Source organism: Xyrauchen texanus, chromosome 50, assembly GCF_025860055.1.
Source record: "Xyrauchen texanus isolate HMW12.3.18 chromosome 50, RBS_HiC_50CHRs, whole genome shotgun sequence".
Lineage (NCBI taxonomy): Eukaryota > Metazoa > Chordata > Actinopteri > Cypriniformes > Catostomidae > Xyrauchen > Xyrauchen texanus.
In genome coordinates, this window is record NC_068325.1 from 9,578,284 (window position 1) to 9,600,459 (window position 22,176).

The 22,176-nt window shown below is 37.0% G+C and overlaps 1 protein-coding gene across 1 annotated transcript; it reads right to left on the minus strand.

Annotated features, from left to right (window-relative positions):
- Nucleotides 1–599: 599 nt before the first annotated feature.
- rrbp1b (ribosome binding protein 1b) lies at nucleotides 600–21,795 on the minus strand. The gene is made up of 27 exons (XM_052123597.1): nucleotides 21,693–21,795; nucleotides 19,083–19,809; nucleotides 18,836–18,984; nucleotides 18,623–18,745; nucleotides 18,176–18,328; nucleotides 17,964–18,082; nucleotides 17,625–17,778; nucleotides 16,755–16,893; nucleotides 12,968–13,095; nucleotides 12,735–12,772; nucleotides 12,530–12,637; nucleotides 12,225–12,287; nucleotides 12,079–12,139; nucleotides 11,956–11,990; nucleotides 11,772–11,859; nucleotides 10,236–10,328; nucleotides 9,873–9,965; nucleotides 8,104–8,208; nucleotides 7,911–8,000; nucleotides 7,718–7,810; nucleotides 7,556–7,627; nucleotides 7,140–7,232; nucleotides 5,230–5,313; nucleotides 3,654–3,737; nucleotides 2,500–2,580; nucleotides 2,261–2,404; nucleotides 600–1,011 (listed from the first exon to the last, which is right to left on the minus strand). Exons 2-27 carry the CDS (start codon nucleotides 19,780–19,782, stop codon nucleotides 976–978), a joined length of 3,126 nt encoding a protein of 1,041 aa, XP_051979557.1. The 5' UTR covers nucleotides 19,783–19,809; nucleotides 21,693–21,795; the 3' UTR covers nucleotides 600–975.
- Between the last annotated feature and the right edge of the window lie 381 nt (nucleotides 21,796–22,176).

The window sequence follows — 22,176 nt, forward strand, 5'->3', positions numbered from 1 at the left end:
TCAGGGTGACGGAGAGGCACTTACAATGGAAGTGAATGGGGGGCCAATCAGTAAACATTAAAATACTCACCATTTCAAAAGTATAGCCACTGAATGGAAACAATACGCATTGTTTACATTGAACATGTTAACATGATTTTGATGTGAAAAAAAACAACTTAACATTTTCTGTGTAAAGTTATAGCCAATTATACAATTGTGTTGCCATGACGACGTAGCCACATAATTTAATCCACCCAGAACACATTTCCGCTGAAAAAATTATGACTTAACCAACTGCACAGCTCGAATAATACACGTTTTAACAGAAAAATGAATGTAAGTACTTTTATAAAATTACAAGCTTCACATTTCTGCCTTTAAATCCTCCAAAAATTGGCCCTCTTCACAAGTGCCTCAGTGTAACCTTGATTTAGCGGTTTTTTTTTTTTTTTAAAGGCGGGGCGAGTCAAAATTCTGCTTACTTTCTCAGTCCTACATGGCTCATATCAACATACAACACAGGGTCTTATTAAAAACCTTATCATAATAGTAGTGTACATAATACATATTCAGGTATAAATCATCTCAACAACATGACCAACCAAAAGTCATCAAGCATACTGATTTTTATTATCATTTTATCATAATTTCAGCAGACAACTGCAAAATATAAGGCTTGTATTGCATTGCTGCACCATGAAACATTCCTTTTTTTGTCACCAATGAGAACATACAAAAGATTAAAAAAAATGAATGATTGCACAAGTCATCATGTATCTTTAACACAAAGACTTCTCCCTTTTCTTTAACACTGAATACGGTTTTGTGGGAACTTTTCAGTCACCTAATAATAGCTCAACAAAGTAAAAACAAACAAAAAAAATGCCCCCTCCCTTTACACTTCTCAGATTTCTTATATTTGCTACAGGAGAGAATACAAAGCAAATAATGCATAAGGAATTTGTTGTTGTTGTTGTTTTTGTTTTAGTTCGGTCACACAGACGTCCCTTCTTTTATCTCTTCAATTTCCTGTAGACAGAAAAAAATTGAAAACACATTAGAAAAATGTGCCTATATTTTGTCTTTATCAGCTAACATACAATAAATATGCAAGGCCATCTTTAATTAATCAGACTATCCTGAGTCCTCGGTGAAAAAATCCATCCAAGATGGCAGCCAAAGCAAAAGAAATGTCAATTATAAATATTATTCATTAAAAATGAAAAAGAACAGATTGTTTACTTACAGTAAATCTTATAAAAAAAAATAATTTGTAATATAATGGACCCAATATTTGTGTGTAGGACTGGGAATTGATAGACATTTCCTGATTCGATTTGACTTCACAAGCTCTCCATTTGATTCCGAATCCATTGGTATATTCCAGTTATAATGTGCATTTTGCTTACATTTATTACACAATAGAAATAAATTCTATTATAAGCTAATGCGGTTAATTATACAGTGGATTTTACAAAAATATACATTTTACAAATTATATTTAATCAATAGTTTTTCATCATTTGTCACATTTTAGCTTTTTAGAAATTTTCAATTTAACGTTTTCCATCAATTGATTTGTAGAACACACGGCGAAAACTGGTACTGTCTCTTTAAGCGTCTTTGTGATTTGGTTGAGCGTATGAGCATATAACACACTCTAATTTCTTCTTTACCGCATACTTTTGATCAACAATTGACTGTAAAGAACACAAAGGATATTAAAAGAGACATTATTCAATGACAAATGGGATGCTTTGTACACTATTTACACTCTGATTACACAGAACGAGTCAAATCAAAACCAAACGTTTTTGCACTGGCCAAGTTACTTCACTAAATTACTGATGAGTGAATCTGAACATTTTCCAGCCAGTGGCTAATCACAAAAATGTTTAGTTGCATAGCGCTAAATGTGCTAGCATATTTGAGTGATTTACTCGCATTGTAGAAGGCTGCTGCATCTAGTAAAAGATTGAACTTGGAATTTAAGAATCGATATCATTCAAATGTATATCGCAAGTAGATCAACATTTTTTACCAAGCCCTATTAGTGTGTTCTATGTATTATTATTCCTATTGGAGTATCGCAATGTTAGCTTAGCAACATGCTAATGGACAACTCAAAATCAATTGGGGCTTGAGGATCCTGTGCAGAGGCGTAACAGCATGTGAAAAAAAAACCATATCCCAGCCCTTAAAATGCTGCTGCCTATGTAGCTGACAGCAAAACAGTTCACTAGGTTTCTGGAAGAGATCCATAGTGTTTGTAATGAACCTTGTCCTGATGCTGTTCTTGTAGGCTCATCACTGTCTCTTTCTCTTTGGTCAGCTCTTCCTGAGTGTTCATCGGGAGCTGCTGCAGTTTAGTGGCTGCCTGGCCAAGATCTTGTGTCAGTTTACTCTCTTTCTCCAGTCTCTCCTACCATAGAAACACATACACACAACCCGTTTGAGACCACAGCTCCTTGATAGGCTGGTTTAACCCGAGTTGGTGAAGTTGAAAGCAGTACGAACCTTTAGTTCTTCAGTTGCTCCCTCTTCTACAGCTTTTAACTGTTCTAACTGGACCTCTAGATCCCGCACACACTTCTGTGCCTGAGTGGAAACCGTCATATATGAACACTCTCACAATTTAAAATAAAAAAATAAAATAAAAAAATAAATACAAATTCTACACAACTTCACATTCAACTAAAAATTACATTTTAATTAAAACAGAAAATAAATTGAGATAAAAATCAAGTGTAACTAAACACAATTAAAATTAAACTTCATTTATTAACAAAATTAAATTAAATAAATTGTAAAATTAATGAAGTTAATCAATTAAAATTAAATTACAATTTCAGAATTTTATAATTAAATTACATAAAATAAAAATAAATTACATTTTATTTATTTTACTTATATTTTATTTATTATAAATTATAATTGAATGAAAATAGAAAAATGAAAAAAGAAAATAAATGTAGATACAATTTAAATCAAATGTAATTAAATGCAATTAAAACAAATTTTAAATAAAATAAATTAAAATTGAATTAATAAATTAATAGTAGATTGAAATTAAAATTGTTATTTTAGAATTCTAAAATAAATTTATAATGAATACAATTACATAAACAATAACATATTTGATTTATTAAATAAAAACATTTATTTAAATGTTTTATTTTTATTATATTTTATTTATTATAAAATATTTTTTAATATAATGAAATTTTCATATCAATATATTATTATTATTAATTTAAAATGTATTAAATTATTTCAAATGTATTCCATTTTATATTTTTAAATTTGTTGCTTTGATTTAATGTTTTATTTTAATTTAATTGCTAATAATTTTCTAAGAATGTTAAATTTATTAAAATGTTATTTAGAATTTTTATCAAGTATAAAGTATTTATAAATATAAAATATATGTAATACATTATTATTAATTAATATTGATATTACATTTCATTATTTTATTATAAAATAAATATTTATAAAATTTAAATGAATCTTAAATCAAATGAAATTAAAATGTTATTAATAAACAATTATTGGTATATTGATATTATTTTATTACAACAATAATGAATAAAATAAAATTAGTAATAATTAAGTAATTTTATTTCATTTAAATGATTGAAATTAAATGGGGAAAATAATGGCTAAATGACCTGTTCATAGTCATTCACTAGCTGCTGCCTAATGTCCTCTTTTGTCTGCAGTTTATTTGTTGCCTCCTCCAGCTGCGTCTGCACCTGTAAAGATGAACAGAGAGTGAGATACAAGTCAGCTACAGATCCCAGTAAACAAACACAGCAGCATGTACATGTACATATGGAGTTTAATGATGATGACATGGGATAGGATATGACTTCATCCTGTAACAGCAGAAGAGATGAAGTTAGAAATGAATAAAGACAAAAAGCACTCCAGAAAGATGTCTTCAGGTCAGGTGGCTGCAATCAAGCAAACTTCTATAAATGATAATAAAAAAATAAAAAAGCACCCTCAACCATTAGTCTGTCCTTTACCATAGGCCTTTTACAAGTAACAGAGCACACGATGCACAAAACAGAATATTCAACCGACAATGGGAGAGGAAAGGTTAGATATTGCCACTGCAACAGATACTAAAACACACACACCAAGGTTAAAGCCAACCAGTAAGCTTCAGATTTTAAGGGAATCACCAAACACGACAGAACAGCGACACAGGGAGTAGATGTTATTCCTTTTCAACAAATGGCTTACTTATAGCTGACTCTGTATATTAAGCTGGGATACGGGAAAAAAGAAATGGCACATATCAGCTTTAACTTTGACCATTAATCACTCTCTGGGCTTATTTCATTGTGGTAACAGGTGTATGTGTTTGGTGGTTCCTGTAAATCTGACCAGAGTGCCGTCCACTAGCCTGACCTGAGCGGACTGTGTCCTCTCCTCATTCCGTATGCGTCACTTACTGCAGCTCCTGCCTGACCTGTAACGTACAGCTGTCACTCAAAATAGAAAGCCATTTGGGCCCTTCCCTCATTTTTAAGACAAATAGGAACAGGTGTTTTCCTTGATAACACATGTGCCATTCAGAACTGAATCGAGAAAATTCTAAATAAACTCCTGAATTTAAATTGAGGTAGCAAACAGGTTGCAGAATTATATTTAGAAGTTTCATTTACGTGAGTAAAAATTTAAATAGAATTAATTTTAAATTCATATCATTTTTGTGTGCGGTTTTTAAAACACTTACATTTTCAAGTATGAATTATCCATGTTATCATAAACAAGAAACATTCAATGGCATTAATAATAATAAAATAATAAATAATAAAATTAAATAAAAAAAAAGTTTGAAATGCCACCTTTAGAAATTGGTAACGTAAATAAATAATGAATGAATAATACACATAAAAAAACATAATTCCCAGAATGCTCTAAAGTACTCCAAAATCTTAAAAATGGAGCAAAATAACATTAAAGAGGCTTAAATTTTAAACAGAAACCCTAATAAGTTACACGTTCTTGCCTATATTGTGTTACTTTTTTACATTTCTTCAAATTATAATTCACAAAATTCCTCTTCCTGTCATTCCAATTCAAAGAGCAATGCAACATTCTGTGGTCCGTGACAAATTCAATTCAAATTCCAAATCATGAATAGAAATGGAGCTAATTTTAAATTCGGAATTTTTCCAAATGCTGGTATCTGATCGTGTTAATTGTGTGCATGTAATGAGATATTAAACATACCAATAAAAATTCTGCTTTCTGTTTCTGGGCCTCTGCTTTGGATAATTCCAGCTGGCTCTGAGTTTCTGATAACAATGCCTTCATCTAAGAGAGATAAAAGGACAATATATTCACAAAATATTCAGCGTGTTAACCTAACCAGAGTTATTAACATATCCTTAAAACTAAAACAATTTAAAATCATTTTTACTGAGAAAAAAAAAATAATTATACTAAGTAAATGAATTTTTTGATTAGTATGTGATTTTATCAATATATTTTTGAGGTATCAATATATACAAATTTGCTGACATTTAAATTAGAAGCCTAATTTGCATGCTTTCTAATTCACTCAATGGTCCTTCTGTTTAATAGTTTGTTGTAATAGCGTTGGGAGACCACAAGAGGGTGATATAACATTTACTGAAGCCAGGTCGGGGGTAGGATAAGCACCAGTATCACACACACAGAGAACGAGCTGATGCCGCACAGCTGATGGCAGTTCCTAAATTACTAAGGTTTTTGTACCTCAAGAATGAACAAAGTGACATTGATGAGTTTGCAGGTTAGTGTATGAAACTGTTGTAACTGTGCAAACAGAGCGGTTAGAAATGGTGACGTTTATTATGCAATTTCTCTGTATGTAGCCTTGAACAGGTCTTTCATTCAGGCTGTCAAACCACAAAACAAAATACTTGTAATTGAAAATACATTATGTAGGCTCTATGAATGATACATACACACAATATATCATCCAGTGATGGTTATAGTAAATAATTTTTGTCCTTTGATAATGATTTGGGCAGAATTTAAAGGAAAACTATGCAAGCTACGCTCCGTGGCACTTCAGAATTATGACGCGGAGCGTTGGCATGATTATAGATATACATCAATAATCATCAGGACAATCTTCTGATTGTCGATGCGTGAAAATAGCATAAATCCCAAGCCTAACGATTAGACTTAGTGGTGTAAAAATGTCAGTAGAATTGCTTAAATTACAACACAACACAACTTTTGACCAATAAGTGGCACAGTCACCAAATTTATTTGGTGTGGTCAGGGTGTGGTGGCTATGGTGCTAAAGCGTTGCTGAGATATAGCCTCAGATCCTTTTAGGAGGTCGAAAAAGTAGGTCTTCAATAAAAATTCAAAATAGTGGACAGTAAGTGTGGCTGACCATGGAAAATTTGGTACTCAGTATGAACCAAGGAAGCTAACGACACAAGTCTCGTGACAATTGGCAAATTTTTTATATAACTTCACCACTACGGGTGCTTTTCCCAAATGTTTTATATACCTTCAGGACATGCACCGATGACACAAATAAAATTTCATAATGATACACCAATGTGTTTCTAAAATACAGCAATTTAAGTCAAAATTCCAAATAGCCTACACCCAATATGGTCGAGAAGAAAATTCTATCATCTCGAATTCCATTACTTTTTGTGTTTCTAGTTGATGTGTGCAAAATTTAGAGTGAATTGGACATACGGTCCAATAGGAGTTCGAAAAAGTAGGTTTTCCGGAAAATTCTAAATGACGGAAATATAGTCAGCGACGCTTTGAAACAATGAAACCATTAGGACTCGGCATGCATGACCCAAATGAATTGGAGGAAAAATGTATTTTATTTCTAGGTCTTCAAAAGTTATAGGCCAAAACGTGTGCAACGTGGCACTAGAGGGTTTGAGTTAGCATCGTACCAGATGTCGGAGAATAATAATTAGAACATTGATGGATACAGTAGATGCCTACGAACCTTTGGTGCTTGGCCCCTAAATATATAAAAACGAAATAGAAATGTTCATAAAATAAAAACTAAACTGTAACTTAAACTATGCTGAAATGTGAAGTAAATTGTAAAAAGCTAAAATAAAAATACGAATAACTTTGGAAAACACTGGCACATAAGCAAGTAGTTTTACCTGAGACATTTCTTCTGCATAAGTCTGGCTGATGGTTATGGACTCCAGCTGTTTCTCCAGCTGTGCCTCCAGCAGCATCACCTGACCCTTCAGCTGTTGAGAACAGAGAGGAACCTTAAGTGAGAATTTGAGTTTCTCTCAAAACAGACACAATGAGTCTATGGAACATCTATTAAGGACTATGTGACACATTTTAATTCTGGTCTTAGAATAAAAACAATCAACACTAGTCTACACTAGTCTAGGACTAAACTTAAAAAAGTGATGTGATCTTTTTTTTTTTTTATGTTAAATACTTACTCCTCCCCCAGTTAGTTATGTAGAGACAACTCTTAATTAATCGATTTATATGTTGTAGGTTGATTGCACCAAAAAGCATTGAGCATCCCGATTGGGATGGTTGTATAAGTATGCACCTGATCTGTATCCTGTCTCTCCACTTTCATCATCTCTATAGTCTCCTTTAGCACTGTCACCTGATCCAGGGCCTGTATGAGATACCCACAAATTTAGCACAACAGCAGGGATGTGAAAACAGCACAGAAAACCAGAAAAGGTTAGTGTAGTGAAGTTCATACTGCCTGCTTCTGCTCTTCTGCATCTGAGCTCTTTGAATTCCTCATGAGCTCCCCGTCCTCCACACTCTTCTGCAGAACTTGCAGCACGCTCTCCTGCACAAACATAAAACGACCAAAAATAAATAAATCTAATACACCTTTAAGAATAAAGCATAGTGCATAGTGTATGAAAAATGTGCGAGTGTCGCTGTACCGTTTTACTGAGAGTGGATCTGTACTGCTCACACTCAGCATGCAGTGACCTCTGACTCTCCTCTGATTGGGCGAGCTTATGTTGCAGTTCCTGCATGACACAGATATACAGATGAGCATGGGACATGAGGAGATGGCTCTAACAAAAGAAGACTAGAAAATTCCTGCTCAGTGTTACAGATGGGATCTCTCACCATCAGTTCTGTGCTTGATGTTTCTGTCTGCTCTTCTGTTGGACACTTTTGACTGTGTGTGAGGCTCACCAGTGCTTCATGTGTGAATGCTTCCAGCCAGTTATTCTACAACACACGCATTCAGCCCAAATATTCATTAAAAAAAAATATTATTTAAAAGGGATAGTTCACCCAAAAATGAACATTTAGTCATTGTTTACTCACCCCTGTGTTGTTATAACCCCATTTGACTTTCTGTATTTTTCTTAACACAAGGGGAGAAATTGTGAAGAAACGTTGTGCTCAGTGATGTCATAAAATGGTACATTATAGTGACCACCTCTTCAAGCTTCAAAATAATGCAAAATATTCCATGAGAATCGTGATTGTTATGAAAGCATACCATAAGGTTTGTAGAGAAACAAACCAAAATCTAATATATTATTTAGTGAAAATGTTCACTGACCATTGATCTCCTGTGCGCGCGTTCATGATAGGACAAGAGCAACAGTTCACGCATACATAACATTTCAGTTTGTTTCTCACCAAACCTTATCGTGTGATTTCATAACAACCATGAGTCACATGGAATCATTTATTAGACTTCTGAATTAATCACGGAGCACAAAATCTTTTCACAATTTCTCCATTTGTGTTAAGAAAAAAAATAAATAAATTCAGATTTTATTTTTACAGGGTTTAACAACACAGGGGTGAGTAAATAATGACTGAATTTTCCATTTTGGGTGAACTTTCCCTTTAATAAAGTAAATTACAAGTTATTTTTTATTAGTAAAAAATACATTAAATTAAATATAATAAGTATATAATATATTTAGTCAAATACTAGTTATTTAAATTCAGTTAAATAAATAAAAATATAAACAAAACTAAACCAGTATAAACTAATACAATTAAAAGTACAAATTACACGATTCAAAATGAACTAAATTAAAATAAGTAAATTATAATCAGTAAAAAATAATGATTTACTTTATTTAAAATAAGTGGTTAATTATGCATTAGCAAAATCATCTAAAAAACAAACTAAATAAAATGAATAAAAAATTACATTAGTAAAAAAACTATTAAAGCTGAAGCATGTAACTTTTTCTATCACAGCTTAATATCCAGAGACATGTATAAGTAAGCCAACTAAATGTTAATTTTCTTGACAACAGTAAATGCTGTGTTTCTGTGACGCTATGAAAATGCAATTTTTTGTTTTGAGTGACCCATCTCATTCGAGACAACCATTGACTAAACCAATAGTGTGACTTGGGGGCGGGGCTATCTGTTTGACCGAATGGTGTATTCAGAAAGCTTAATTTTTTTATTTTTCCAATTCCAATTTGTGGTGCTAGTGATGCAGTTATGACACACTTCAGCTAGAACCAAATTAAAATAAGTAAAATATAATCAGTAAAATACTAATTATTTACTTTATTTAAAATAAAAGACAAATTATTCATTTGTAAAAAATAAAATAAAAAAATTACTAAAAATTAAAACAAAATTAAACTAAATAAAATTGAAATACAACTAAAAAAGGACAAATAAACAATAAACTACATTTAATTAAATTAAAAGTAAAATACTAATTATGTTTTTACTTTATAAAAAAGACTAACAATGCATAACTAAAATAAATAAACTAAGAATGAAATTAAACAAATATAAAAAAAATTAAACAAATACAATTAAATAAAGTACATATTATTTTAGTAAAATAAACAATTAACTGAACTTGATGAAATGTTTTTTCTGTATATCCTCAGTGGAATTCTAACCTGATGTGTTTCAATGGTGATGTGAGGAAAGAGTGTCTGGAGGGCATTTCTGGCTTCTGTCTGGAAAGAACTCAGTTTCTGCTCTACCTCACTCTACACACACACACACACACACACACACACACACACACACACACACACACACACACACACACACACACACACACACACACACACACACACACACACACACACACACACACACACACACACACTCTTTGATCACTTCAGTTCATGCATCAGAAGACAAATATTTAATTGTTTTATCCAACTTCACCATCGTGATGTTAATGAACACCTCATTCTTCATACCCTTTGTGTATTCTGTAGATATACAAATGAGTGTGTGTTTATCAGTGTCACCTGTGCAGCCCTGGCCTGGCTCAGTCTCTCTTCACTCAGCCTCTCAGCAGCAGCCAGAGCCTCAACCGTTGTGTAGTTCTTTTCCTGCAGTTCCTGAACACACCAAGAATTTCAATTAATAACAACTTATACTTTCACATAAAAGCTATTGAATGACTTCCGAAGACTTAGAATATAGCATGCCAGTCATATGGTCTGCTGTGGAGTGGAGGGGGGCGGGGCCGGTCGGAATATCGTGCGCCCGGTCCCCAATCAGCCTGATGAGGCGCGCGAGGGATAAAGGCGGCCGGTGACGATGGTTCGAGAGAGAGAGAATTACGGACATGTCCGTCATGTGTGTTTGTTTATGTGTTTTTGAGTTTAAGTTTCTCATTAAAATATAATTTATGTTGACAAGCCGGTTCTCGCCTCCTCCTTGACCATCCTTCAACTGTGTTACATTGGTGCTGAAACCCGGGAAGGAGGAGGGATGCCCGTCGCAGAGTCCTCGACACTGCCGTCCACCCAGGGACGCCGCTGCCATCTGCCGGGTGACGGAGTAGCCCGACCGCCCGGATGCGGGTACGGCCGTCATCCGCGGGGCAAGTGGGGACTGGATACCCGACCGCCTGGAGCGAGGGAGCCGCTGCCGGGGCGGAGGAGTGCCCTGCCGTCCCCAGAGACGCCGGAGGGGTCGAGGGAAGACCGCCGTCCGCGAGGGAGGAGGGAAGAAACTCTGACCGCCCGGAGCGGTAGAGCCGCTGCCAGGGGCGGAGGAGTGTCCCCATTTGCCGCCAGAAAAGCGGAGGCGCGTTCTACCCACTGGGGTCGACGGTTTCACTCCGGTTCGCCCGGGGTGGAGCGGCTGTCGCCCGCCTGATTGTGGAGGAGTGTTCGAGGACCACGCTGACGGTACATCAGAGAACCGGTGAGTGAGCTTTTTCTCTCTCTCTCTCTCTCCCTGTCGCACCGTGTTGGCCTTTTCCCTCACCTATTTTGTTTTGTTGTTGTTGTCTTCCCTCCTGTCTCCTCCCAGGGCAAGGAAGGCAGGGATGACCACGCGGACGTAAGATACACCCCGCCCCAGGGATGGGGGTGTACGTCATGCCGGTGGCACCCCGCCTGAGATAACGCCGGGAGGAGTGTGGAGCGGAGGGGGCGGGGCCGGTCGGAATATCGCTACCGGTCCCCAATCAGCCTGATGAGGCGCGCGAGGGATAAAGGCGGCCGGTGACGATGGTTCGAGAGAGAGAGAATTACGGACATGTCCGTCATGTGTGTTTGTTTATGTGTTTTTGAGTTTAAGTTTCTCATTAAAATATAATTTATGTTGACAAGCCGGTTCTCGCCTCCTCCTTGCCCATCCATCAACTGTGATACATCTGCATTTATACAACTTTTATGGTATTATTTTGTCCTTTAAGCTTGACAGTGTAAATCACCATTCATTGTCAAAATTTGAAAAAATTAGCAGCCTGAACATTAAGCTAAACGTCTCCTTTCATCCTAGATGATGTGATGTGACTGTCATCCTCATGAATGAACGGACAGACTTACATTGCTCTTATTCTTCATTCGCTCCATTTCTTCTTTTAGCTGCTGAAGCTCCTCCTCCAGTGAGATCATGCGAGCATCCTTTTCCAAACTGATGGACACAAAAACAAAAATTACTTTCAAGAACATCTCGGTTTAGGCAGAATAAGGAAAAAAACTAATCTAATTGACTAAAAACATCTCTTACTTCTCAAACGGTGGCTCGGATTCAACCGTTTCTGTCTGTGGATATAAAATTATGATTGAGTTAACACTTGTATAAATACAACAAACACACATATCAATCAATCATCATATATGCTGCACTCACACTTTCCATCTGCTCCATTTGAGCCTGCGTGGATGCCACCAAATCCTCCTTTTCTTTCAGACTGGTGAAGAGAGAAAGAAAGAAAACGTTATCGAAATTGTTCACACCAGACACCGAAGGAAAGAAGTATGAGCTGTATGTTATACCTAGTTTTCAGCTGTTCGATCTCAGCTGTGTATTCTCTCCTCTCTGTCTCTGCCTCATTTTTCCTGAAGAACACATCCATGTTGTTTACATCAGATGCCAGAAAGCACCACATTCACAAATAACTGAAAGTCAGGACAATAATAACAAGTACAGCTGCATAAAATATAGAATATTTACAAAATATTCAATTATTTTGTTGGCATTATAAAAATGAAGCTAGTCGGGAAACTAGTCAGGATATATATTGGTGGTTTATTACTTTATTCTTATGTGTTGAGACTTTAAATGATATCAGTGGATGTACCTATTCTGAGCTGCCTCAGATTGAGCCTTCTTTACTGTGTCAAGCTCCTCCCTCAGCTGCGTAAGCTCCGCCTGAAGTGTTGTCTGCTGATCCTCCCTCTCTTTCAGACTGCACACAATACATGAATATACTTATATCAATATTACCATTCCACTTTGAATATTAAACTTAGAAATATCAATCATATGAATTGACTCCACATTACCTGGTTTTCAATTGTTCAACCTCCTCTGAATTGTCCCTCTGTACAGAACCAAAACATATACATATATACAGTACTCTTTTTTTTTTCCTTTTTTTTTGATACAGGGTGATATAAGCCCAATGGTTTGTGTTATTAAAATCCTGGCAAGCATTTTTACAAAATTTCCACATGGTGAAAGTTGCAATTTTGGTGCATTATAATGGCAATGAGATGTGAGTGGCAGATCTGTGTACCTGAGTCTCAGGGGCTTCTGTTTCCACAGCGCCCTTTGTTGTTTGAGACAGCTGTGCTCTCAGCAGCTCCAGTTCTTCACATCTGTCCTTCAGATCTGCCTCTGTGACTCGCATACGCTCCTGGAGCTCTGGAAATAGAGAACATCATGACAATATTTACAAATTTCAATGTTAATGTTTTGGAGTGTTCTTACACGCAAATTCTGTGTGTTGATCTACACTACAAGCAAAACGTTTGAAAACACCTACTCGTCCTTTATTATTACTATTGTCCACATTTTAGTATAAAAGGCATTAAAACTATGACACAACACAAATAGAAGTATGGCAATTATTTAGTAACCCCCAAAAATGTAAACAAAATTAGTGATGGACCGATATATCGGCCATGCTGATTAATCTGCCGATATTTGGACATTTTGCGATTATCGGCATCGACATGGCAAATGAACAGAAGTGTTAACTTTCTCATGTGTCAATTCTAAACTCTACCAATAGATTTGTCAAAGGATAGAAGTTATTTCCAATTTAAGCAAATTTGAGTAAATATCTTATTAAGAGCTCGTTTCACTTTAGAAATTTTGTGCACATTTAATTTGCTGTTGCTAAATTGTATTATCGATATCTGCATTTATGACTGTTATCCGCCATCCTGCTCGCCAGGTATCGGTTTCGACATCGGTCGACCACTAAACAAAACTCTTTTATTCAAGCTACTTCAAATTAGATCAAACCCTTTGTCTAGATTACGGCTCTGCCCAGTCTGTGCATATTCTCAACCAACTTTGTAATGTACAGTACTGTGCAAACATTTTAGGCACTTTTGAAAAATTTTGCATAGTGACGATGTCTTCAAAATAATGGCATAAATAGTTTTCATTTATCACTTAATGTCATACGAAAGCTAAATCAATATTCGGTGTGACGACCTTTACCTTCAAAACAGCACCAATTCTCCTAGGTACACCTGGACACAGTTTTTCTTGGTTGTTGGCAGATAGCATGCTTGAAGATTCTTGGAGAATTCGCCACAGTTCTTTTATCTATTTCGGCTGTCTCAATTGCTTCTGTCTCTTTATTTAATGTCAGACTGACACAATATTCAGTGGGGGGCTTTGTGGGGGACATGACATCTGTTGCAGGGCTCCCTGTTCTTCTATTCTAATCTTTTCTATTTGCAAAAGTAATGTTTGGGAGTCTCCAAACAATATTTCCTATTGACACACTAAAGCACAAGATATAAATGACCATCTTAAGACAAATGCTTTTGTGAAACATCTTATGTCCCTAAGACTTTTGCACAGTAATGTATATCCTGAAATGCTTTTGAAACAGTATTGAAGGAGTTCCCACATATGCTGGACTCATTTTTTTTATTTATCTGCTTTTCCTTCACTATCCAATCCAAAACTTAGTTTTGTAAACAAATTCATACATAGGTACAATTTATATTTGCCTAAAAAAAAACTCTAAAATCTCAAGCATTTAAGCTTTTAGATCAAAAAAGGAGCTGTGGCTTAAATTGCTTATTCTACTTCCACGAGACTGAGCCATTGGATTAGCCACACTACCTCTTTGAAGACTGATTGTTGTACAACTGAAGCCCACTACCTCACCTCAAGATGATATTCCGACTAAATTCCTGAAGTAAATTATAGACACTGTTGTTCCTAGTATACTGTCCATAATAAACAAAAGTTTGGTCACAGGTACCAGAGTATTTTAAACATGCAGTTGTGCTGCCTTTCCTTGAAAAACCTTGATTGGACAGCTCTTTCTAATTTTAGACCCATTCTAAATTACCTTGTATTTCTATGATCATGGAGAAAGCGGTACTTGCCTTTTTTTAGATAAAAAAAATATCCTTGAAGTATTTCAGTCTGGTGTTGAATCAACACTTATGAGATTTTAATGATATTTTCTGAACTGTTGACGCAGGAAATCTGACAATTCTGGCGCTGTTAGGTCTTAGCGCAGCCTTTGATTCTATAGATCATAGTGTTCTCATTTCTCGCCTTGAGTGGTGCGTGGGTATTTGTGGAAATGCTCTAAACTGGGTCAAATCATATCTCTCAAATAGAAGTTTCTCAGTACGTCTAGGAGAATTCTCATCCGTCTCGGCCCCTCTTATTTGTGGCATTCCTCAGGGCTCTATTCTGGCCCCTTCCTTATTCTCTCTGTGCATGCTTCCTTTAGGAAGTGTGTATAAGAAACATGGGGTATCATTTCACTGCTATCCAGATGATATCCAAATTTACTTACTGCTGAAAACAAATAACAGGAATGCATTAGATCCCTAAATTATGTGAAATCATGGATGTCTTTAAACTTTTTATGCCTCAATGACTCGAAAACAGAGATAGTTATGTTTGGCCCTTCTGAGATGGCTGGCTCTGCGAGTTAAATTTAGACATTTGGCCCCTTTTCTTAAATCGTCAGATAAAAATGTATGCTCTGTACATGACAGCGCACTTAAGTTCGATAAACAGATAAATGTAATCGTTAAAACTATTTTTTTTCAATTGAGACATTTATCTAAGGCCTAAAGCCTCTCCTGTTTTATAAGGATTTTGAAAAGGTTATCCATGCTTTTATTCAGGAAGTAAAGAAGCTGACTACCACACCTGAAGTCACAAGTTTGAATCCATGGCATGCTGAGTGGCTCCTGTTAGGCTTCCTAAGCAACCAATTGGTGTGGGTAGGGTCACGTTGGGTTAACCTCATCGTGGTTCTCGCTCTCGATGGGGTGTGTGGCGAGTTGTGTGTGGATGCCGCGGAGAATAGCGTGAAGCCTCCAGACATGCTAGGTCTCTGTGGTAATGTGCTCAACAAGCCACGTGATAAAATGCACGGATTGACTGTCTCAGATGTGGAGGCAACTGAGATTCGACCTCCGCCACCCGGATTGAGGGGAGTCACTAAGCCACCATGAGAACCTAGAGCGCATTGGAAATTGGGGATGCCAAATTGGGGAGAAAAAGGGAGAAAATCTAAAACAACACTTCCCTTGCAAGACTGCAAATGGTCCATAATGCTGCAGCCAGACAGGGGCCCGTAAACATGATAATATTACTCCTATTCTACGCCATCTTCACTGGCTGATGGTTCGATTTAGAGTTGATTATAAAATACTTTAGTTTTTAAATCCCTAAATGGACTAGCACCTCCCTACCTTGCTGACCTGTTGAATATGCACAATCCTCAGAGATCCTCAGATCGTCTTATCAGAAGCCCTTGATAGCCCCTAGGACTAAATCGAAGATGAGGGGTGACTGCGCTTTTGCGGTAGCTACTCCTAAACTGTGGAACAGTTTACCTATTTATATTAGATCAGCATCAACAATACATGATTTTAAAACCATCTATATGTATTATCCTGCTATTTTTACCCTTTTGTATTGTACAGCACTTTGGTCACCATCTGTTGTTTTAATTTGTGGCTTATAAACAAATTTTAATTGAATTTAACTGTTATGAGCAACATGGCATAAAAATGGCATTATGCCCCAATAATTCGCTGCAACTACAATACTACGAGAACGTGCAAAAGGATTGACAAGCAGAAAGTGGCATTGCCTGTGGTGTGTGGACACATTTGTTTTGTTTTTTTGCACTGTTTTGTTTGCAGAATCTAGAGCGGTCACAGAGACCAGTAAGATATTTCAGGACACTTATTTCATTAATAACTTTCAGAGAGTAGGAACATTTAGATTCATGACTGAAACTTAAATTCAGTCAAATGTGTTCCAACTTTGAGAGTGATAGTAAGGTGTTTAGGTCTACTTACCAGTAAGGGTCTTTGTTTGCTCTTTTGCTCCGTCTAGTTGAGCATGTAGGGTGGTGCTGTTATCCTGAGCCTGACGGAGCTCATCACTGACTTTATCCAACTTCTGCTGCAGAACCTGCTCAGCCTCCACACGGTTTGCCTAGACACACCAGATACAGTGCGTTTAGTATCAAATCCAAATTTTTTGGTTTTTAATGCTGTGCAAACTTCTATGGCTATTTTCATGGTGAAATCTAGGTTAAAATACAATATGTAAAAAAACTAAAAAATATTCAAATATGTCAAAATAAGATTAAGATCCATTTTTCAAAAAATGCTACAACTAATTCTGGACTGACTTTGTTAAAGACCTTTTCAAGGGTGTCAACAGGACGGCATTTTTCTCAAAAGAATAAAAATATAACAGTCAAACAAAATATGTTTCACAGAGAGTGAGCTCTGACATGAGGCACATATAGGGTGAGTCCTCGTCTGGTAGTAAAAATGTGTGGGTCAGTCTTGAGTGGCCTATCCGGCTATTACAATGGAATATGTGTCTTTACCCAACAGCAGGATTCATTTTGTGCAGTTTATTTGTCAATTATTGATTCAAATCCAAGGAGTCATCACTCAACAGCCACAGGCATTTACATTTCTCACATAGTTATACTGAAGAACAAAAAACTTAAAAATACCCACCGACAAAAAAATACACAATATTCTGAGAGAAATACCTGCAATCCCAAAGACAGATAGCCATTGCTTATGGAAGTTAAGTACACGTATATGGTAAAATTCCTACCTTGAGGTAACAGAACTGTCACGGAATAAAGACCACAACCACCTGACAGAGAGGAGATAACAGGAAAGAGGTCAGAGATCAGGGCTTACTTTTGTTTGTGCTAGCTCTTCTTCTGCTGCTGCAATCTTGGTTTCCAGAGCTTTCCTGCGGTCTTCATCTGCATGCTGAGCAACTTTGCACTCTTTCAGCTCTTGGTTGAGATGCACACAGTCCTGACGCATCTTTGCCAACTCTGCATTCTGCCTGTGCATGTGAAAAATATTAGAAACTGCTTTACTACATGAGCACCAAGGCTCGTGCTTCGAGCACATATGTTAACTGCTAGACAACAGTTACAAAAGATGAAAAACGTAAAAGGGGAAGCATGCAATTTCTGTACCACTAGCAACACCAAACGGATACAATAGCAAAAACAATGCATGTCATACCTGCTCTCCGCCTGGCTGGTGGCTTGGTTGAGGGCATCTCTGAGAATGGAGTTCTCCTGCTGCAGACGGGCTAGTTGAGCATTTGGTCCATTCTCAAATTGCTCTTGCAGGCTTTGGATCTGTGCCCAAACACAAAAAACACATGAATTAACTGAACTAAACACTAGACAGGCTAGCGAGAAAGACAGTGTGACAGGCTGATGACCTCTGACCTTGCTGTTGAGTTGCTGTGTCTCAAGGACGTGCTCCTGGTAGGATGCCTGCATACGAGCCTGTAGAGCAGCGATCTCCTGCCCACGGGCATTTAGCTCAGAGCTCATACGGGTCTCAACAGATGTCATCTTGCTCTTTGCAGAACTCAGCTCCTATTGGCCAGAGCAATGATATTCAAAGATACGGTTCACTACCCCTTTCCTTAGTGTGACATGTTCCTGGAGCAACATTAGTGTAGGTCCTTGAACAACATTCTTGATCAACTAATCAGATATTAGGGATAGGGTTATGTGCATGACTATGACAGGAATGTGGTTTCAGGACCAGAATTTTTTTTCTTTTTTTTTGCAAAATCTGTGACTTTCCTTAACACTCAATCGTGAATGGAGACTAGCTTGTACCCATCATTGGTTAACTTGTAAAGTCTGCATTTTTGTACATGTCACCTTGGTAAGCTCACGGACACGTGTCTTGGCTGCAGCTATGTTGTCCTGCTCAGCAGTCAACTGCTTTTCCTTGTCCTCAAGCTGTTTCTTCAATGATGCCAGTGGGTCTCCCTTCTGAGATGCCTGCCAATTAGAGTGAAAAAGAAAGAGACATTAGTGCTACAAGATGAAGAAACGTATTCACATAGAAAGCAAGACATGTTGAGCAAGTACCAATTGCCAGGAGTCTTTTCCTGCCTTCTTGCTGATGATCTCCAAGAGTTTCTGCATCTCTGATTCATTAAATGATGAATTGTTCAGACTGGTGACCAAGGTTTTAAATGGTGACAGCAGGGGGACATCGACCATCTCTACAGTTACCACTTCAAATAAAAACAATTATAAATTAGGATGCTCTTAAAAAACTGCTCAGGATTCTAATATTTAATATTTTAGATGGATATGACCATTTGACACTTACCTGGGTCAGCCTTCTTCTTGGACTTTTTCTTGGTTGGAACTTCAGGTTTGGGTTCTAGCTTGGGTTCTTCAGCCTGAGGAGGAGCAACTACATCGGGAGCGACCTCTGCTTTCACAGCCACCTTGGCGACCACTGGTTCCTCTTTAACTACAACCTCTGGGATCTCTACTGGCTTGGCAGGGGCTGGTTGCACCTTGGCTACCTTCTTCTTCTTCTTCTTTGGGGAAGGAGCAGATGGGGCCACTACGGCACATACATCGGGTGGGGAAGTGCACTTAGCAACCTCAGGAACTAGAAATGGTTCAGGTACAGGTTGCTTGGGTGTAACTTCAGACTTGGGATTGGTCACAGATTCTGGTTGGGTTTCTGGTTCTACTTGGGGTGCTGGTCCAGATTCACTGATTTTGACAACAGGTTCAGGTTCAGTTTCAGGGTAGGACTCAGGCTCAGATTCTGGAAGTTTTCCATTGGGTTTGTCCTCCTTCTTTCTGGCCTTGTTTTTCTTCTCAGATGCCTTTTTCTTCTTGTCAGAACGTTGGGTTGGGGTCTTGCCTGACTCTTGTTGTTGTTTGGCCAGGGCTTCTTCGTAAGATGTCTCCTTCATGGAAAAAGTGGAGACGAGTGTGATGCCAATGGCAGAGAAGACCATGAAGCCACCAAACACCATGATTCCAAGAGTTTGAGGGTCGTATACATCCATCTTTGCTCAGTCTCGTCCCTCCTAATCCTGATCCAACAACAGAACAAAATCCATTAGTACCTAAGATAAAGGCTATGCTCCATTGAAACACTCAATTGTGCAAGCAAGAACTAAATGGTTGTGAAGGGCAACCTCCTCTGAGAGTTTCACACAAGTCACATTTAAAAAATTAGGACAGACAAAAGAATCAACACTAAAGCTTAAGGTTTCAGAGATTGTTTTTGAACAATTTCACCTTAAAGATGCACTAGGTTTTGAAAATGATCCACTACCAAGGATGCAGCAACATGCAAAAGCAAGTTTTTGTTAACTGATACACTGCCTTTGAGATTTGAGTATTCGGCAGGTCATGTGTTCTCAAAACTTTGGACACCATAAGGGATTCCACTCATAGATGTTAAATAAAATTTAATTGGAGCCACTGATTTGGAGTTTTAATCATACTTGTCAAAAGTACAATTAATGTAAAACTTTTTGTGGAAAAATACTTATTGCACATTTAAGTGCAGGTTGCACAGTGCCTAGCAATTGCCAGAAAGAAAAATATGTCTACAGACAGTGTGAAACATCTCTACTGCAAATGTTGAAAAAGCAAAGTTATTTTCACTGAAAAACGGCACCTCCGTAAATCTTGCCCACTGGGGCTCATGTTATGCAACATCCCGCCGAGAGACCACGCTCCTCAGCATTCCCTCAAACACATTCAGTTTCCAAAGGACAGGTCTATGTGCAGCGAACCACAATAACCTCCCCCTCCCATCCTTGTGTTTGCACTAGCCAGTGCAACTCATTATTGGAATTTCAACAGAGGGGCATCTCTAAATGTGTGCCTCAGGTAGGGAAGAGAATGCAATACTGACTGGCCTTAAAAGAAACCCACCCCTTTGCAAATAACATACAAAAAAAACATTACTGTACATAGCCTATAACTTGTGCAATATGCTTTTTTCCCCCCACTTAACCAAATAATGACATAAAGTACAGTGGATGTACCATGGTGCACAGATGGTATCAAATGGTGATACTGCTGTATTTTGGCATTCTTTTTTTTTAAACTTTTTTGTTAATGGAAAAAAATCTATATGATCATGAATCCCTACAATTTAGTACACAAAAGGGCTGTATCAACACGCAGAACTTCAGTTACCCACTAAGTTACATGCCACAATTTTAAATGTATGCAGATATCTTCCTAAGACATGTTACCACAATTTTTGGGTTCACATGAGAAAATCAAACAGTAGAGATTCAGGTTAGAAGTTATGAAGATTTCCTGTATCCAGTGAATCTCAGTGAAAGGGGGCTGCTTTAATGTGTCAGACATTAACCCTTTCAGCAAAAAACAGTGACTTTACATAAATATCTGGCTTTAGGAATTCCACCTCATCCACATCCAAGTGTAGAAATTAAGAAATGTCAGTGCAACCTTTGTACAACGAAAAGGTAAACACTATATTTGGATCTGTTACTTAATCAGGGAGATGCAATGAACCTTGGAGTTATTTTCAAAGTGTTAGGCTATACAATCAAAATAACATATTCTATATAATAAAGATCTATTCTGAGATTCATTATCAATATGCAAAGTAAACTAAATTCCAAGAATTAAAACCTGAATCCACAAAACAAACAATGCCGTTACATTATTAAATGCAGCTAGATAAAAACAAAGAATGACGAAAGTCAATGAAAGCATCTTCAAATAACACATAATATATATTGTTTTCATAATAACTTTTTTAAATGCCAACAATACACAAGTTCAACCATCTAATAATTAATATATTTTCCAACACAATCCGGAAAAGCAACATTGCAACAACACCGATACTCAGACAGAGATAACTTTATCAGATTAATACAACTGCAATATACATCATGATAAAAGGTGAAATAAAACGTGTGCTTACCTGCGGTCAAATGATTCAATGATTATAAATCGCCGCTGACTTTTGGAGTCGTGGCACTTTCTGCGAGTAGGCACTGCGCCCGCCTGTGTAGCTAATACTTGCCGCGATGCTGACATCTGATTGGCTAAAAGCCTGTCAATCAAAGCTCTTTAAACCAACCAAGTCACGTGTAGTATCCTCAAGCATATGGTGGGACGCAGAGGCGGATTCTTTGAGTTTTGAGAGGGACGTCCGAAAGATAAAGAAGCGTATGTGAAATATAAAACATATATGCTTTAAAATAATGTTTAAAGGATAGAGTTTGTTTAAAATCAATTGATATAAATGTGAAAACACGTTTAGGAGCAACCATTTGCGTCAATTTATAGGTATGATCGTTTCTTATATTACCCTTACGCGGTATCAGTTATTATTTGCAATACCGTGGTACTTTGATATCATGGTACTGCATGATTACCAAATTTATGCAAGTATGTTATTTACA

Excerpts from the sequence above, each read along its gene's own strand:
- rrbp1b (XM_052123597.1), bottom strand. The coding sequence starts at position 19,782 with ATGGATGTATACGACCCTCAAACTCTTGGAATCATGGTGTTTGGTGGC. Across the intron at positions 13,096-16,754 it reads GCAAACAAAGACCCTTACTG|AGCTCCAGGAGCGTATGCGA; the intron begins GTAAGTAGACCT and ends CTCTATTTCCAG. Across the intron at positions 2,405-2,499 it reads GAGCAACTGAAGAACTAAAG|GAGAGACTGGAGAAAGAGAG; the intron begins GTTCGTACTGCT and ends TTTCTATGGTAG.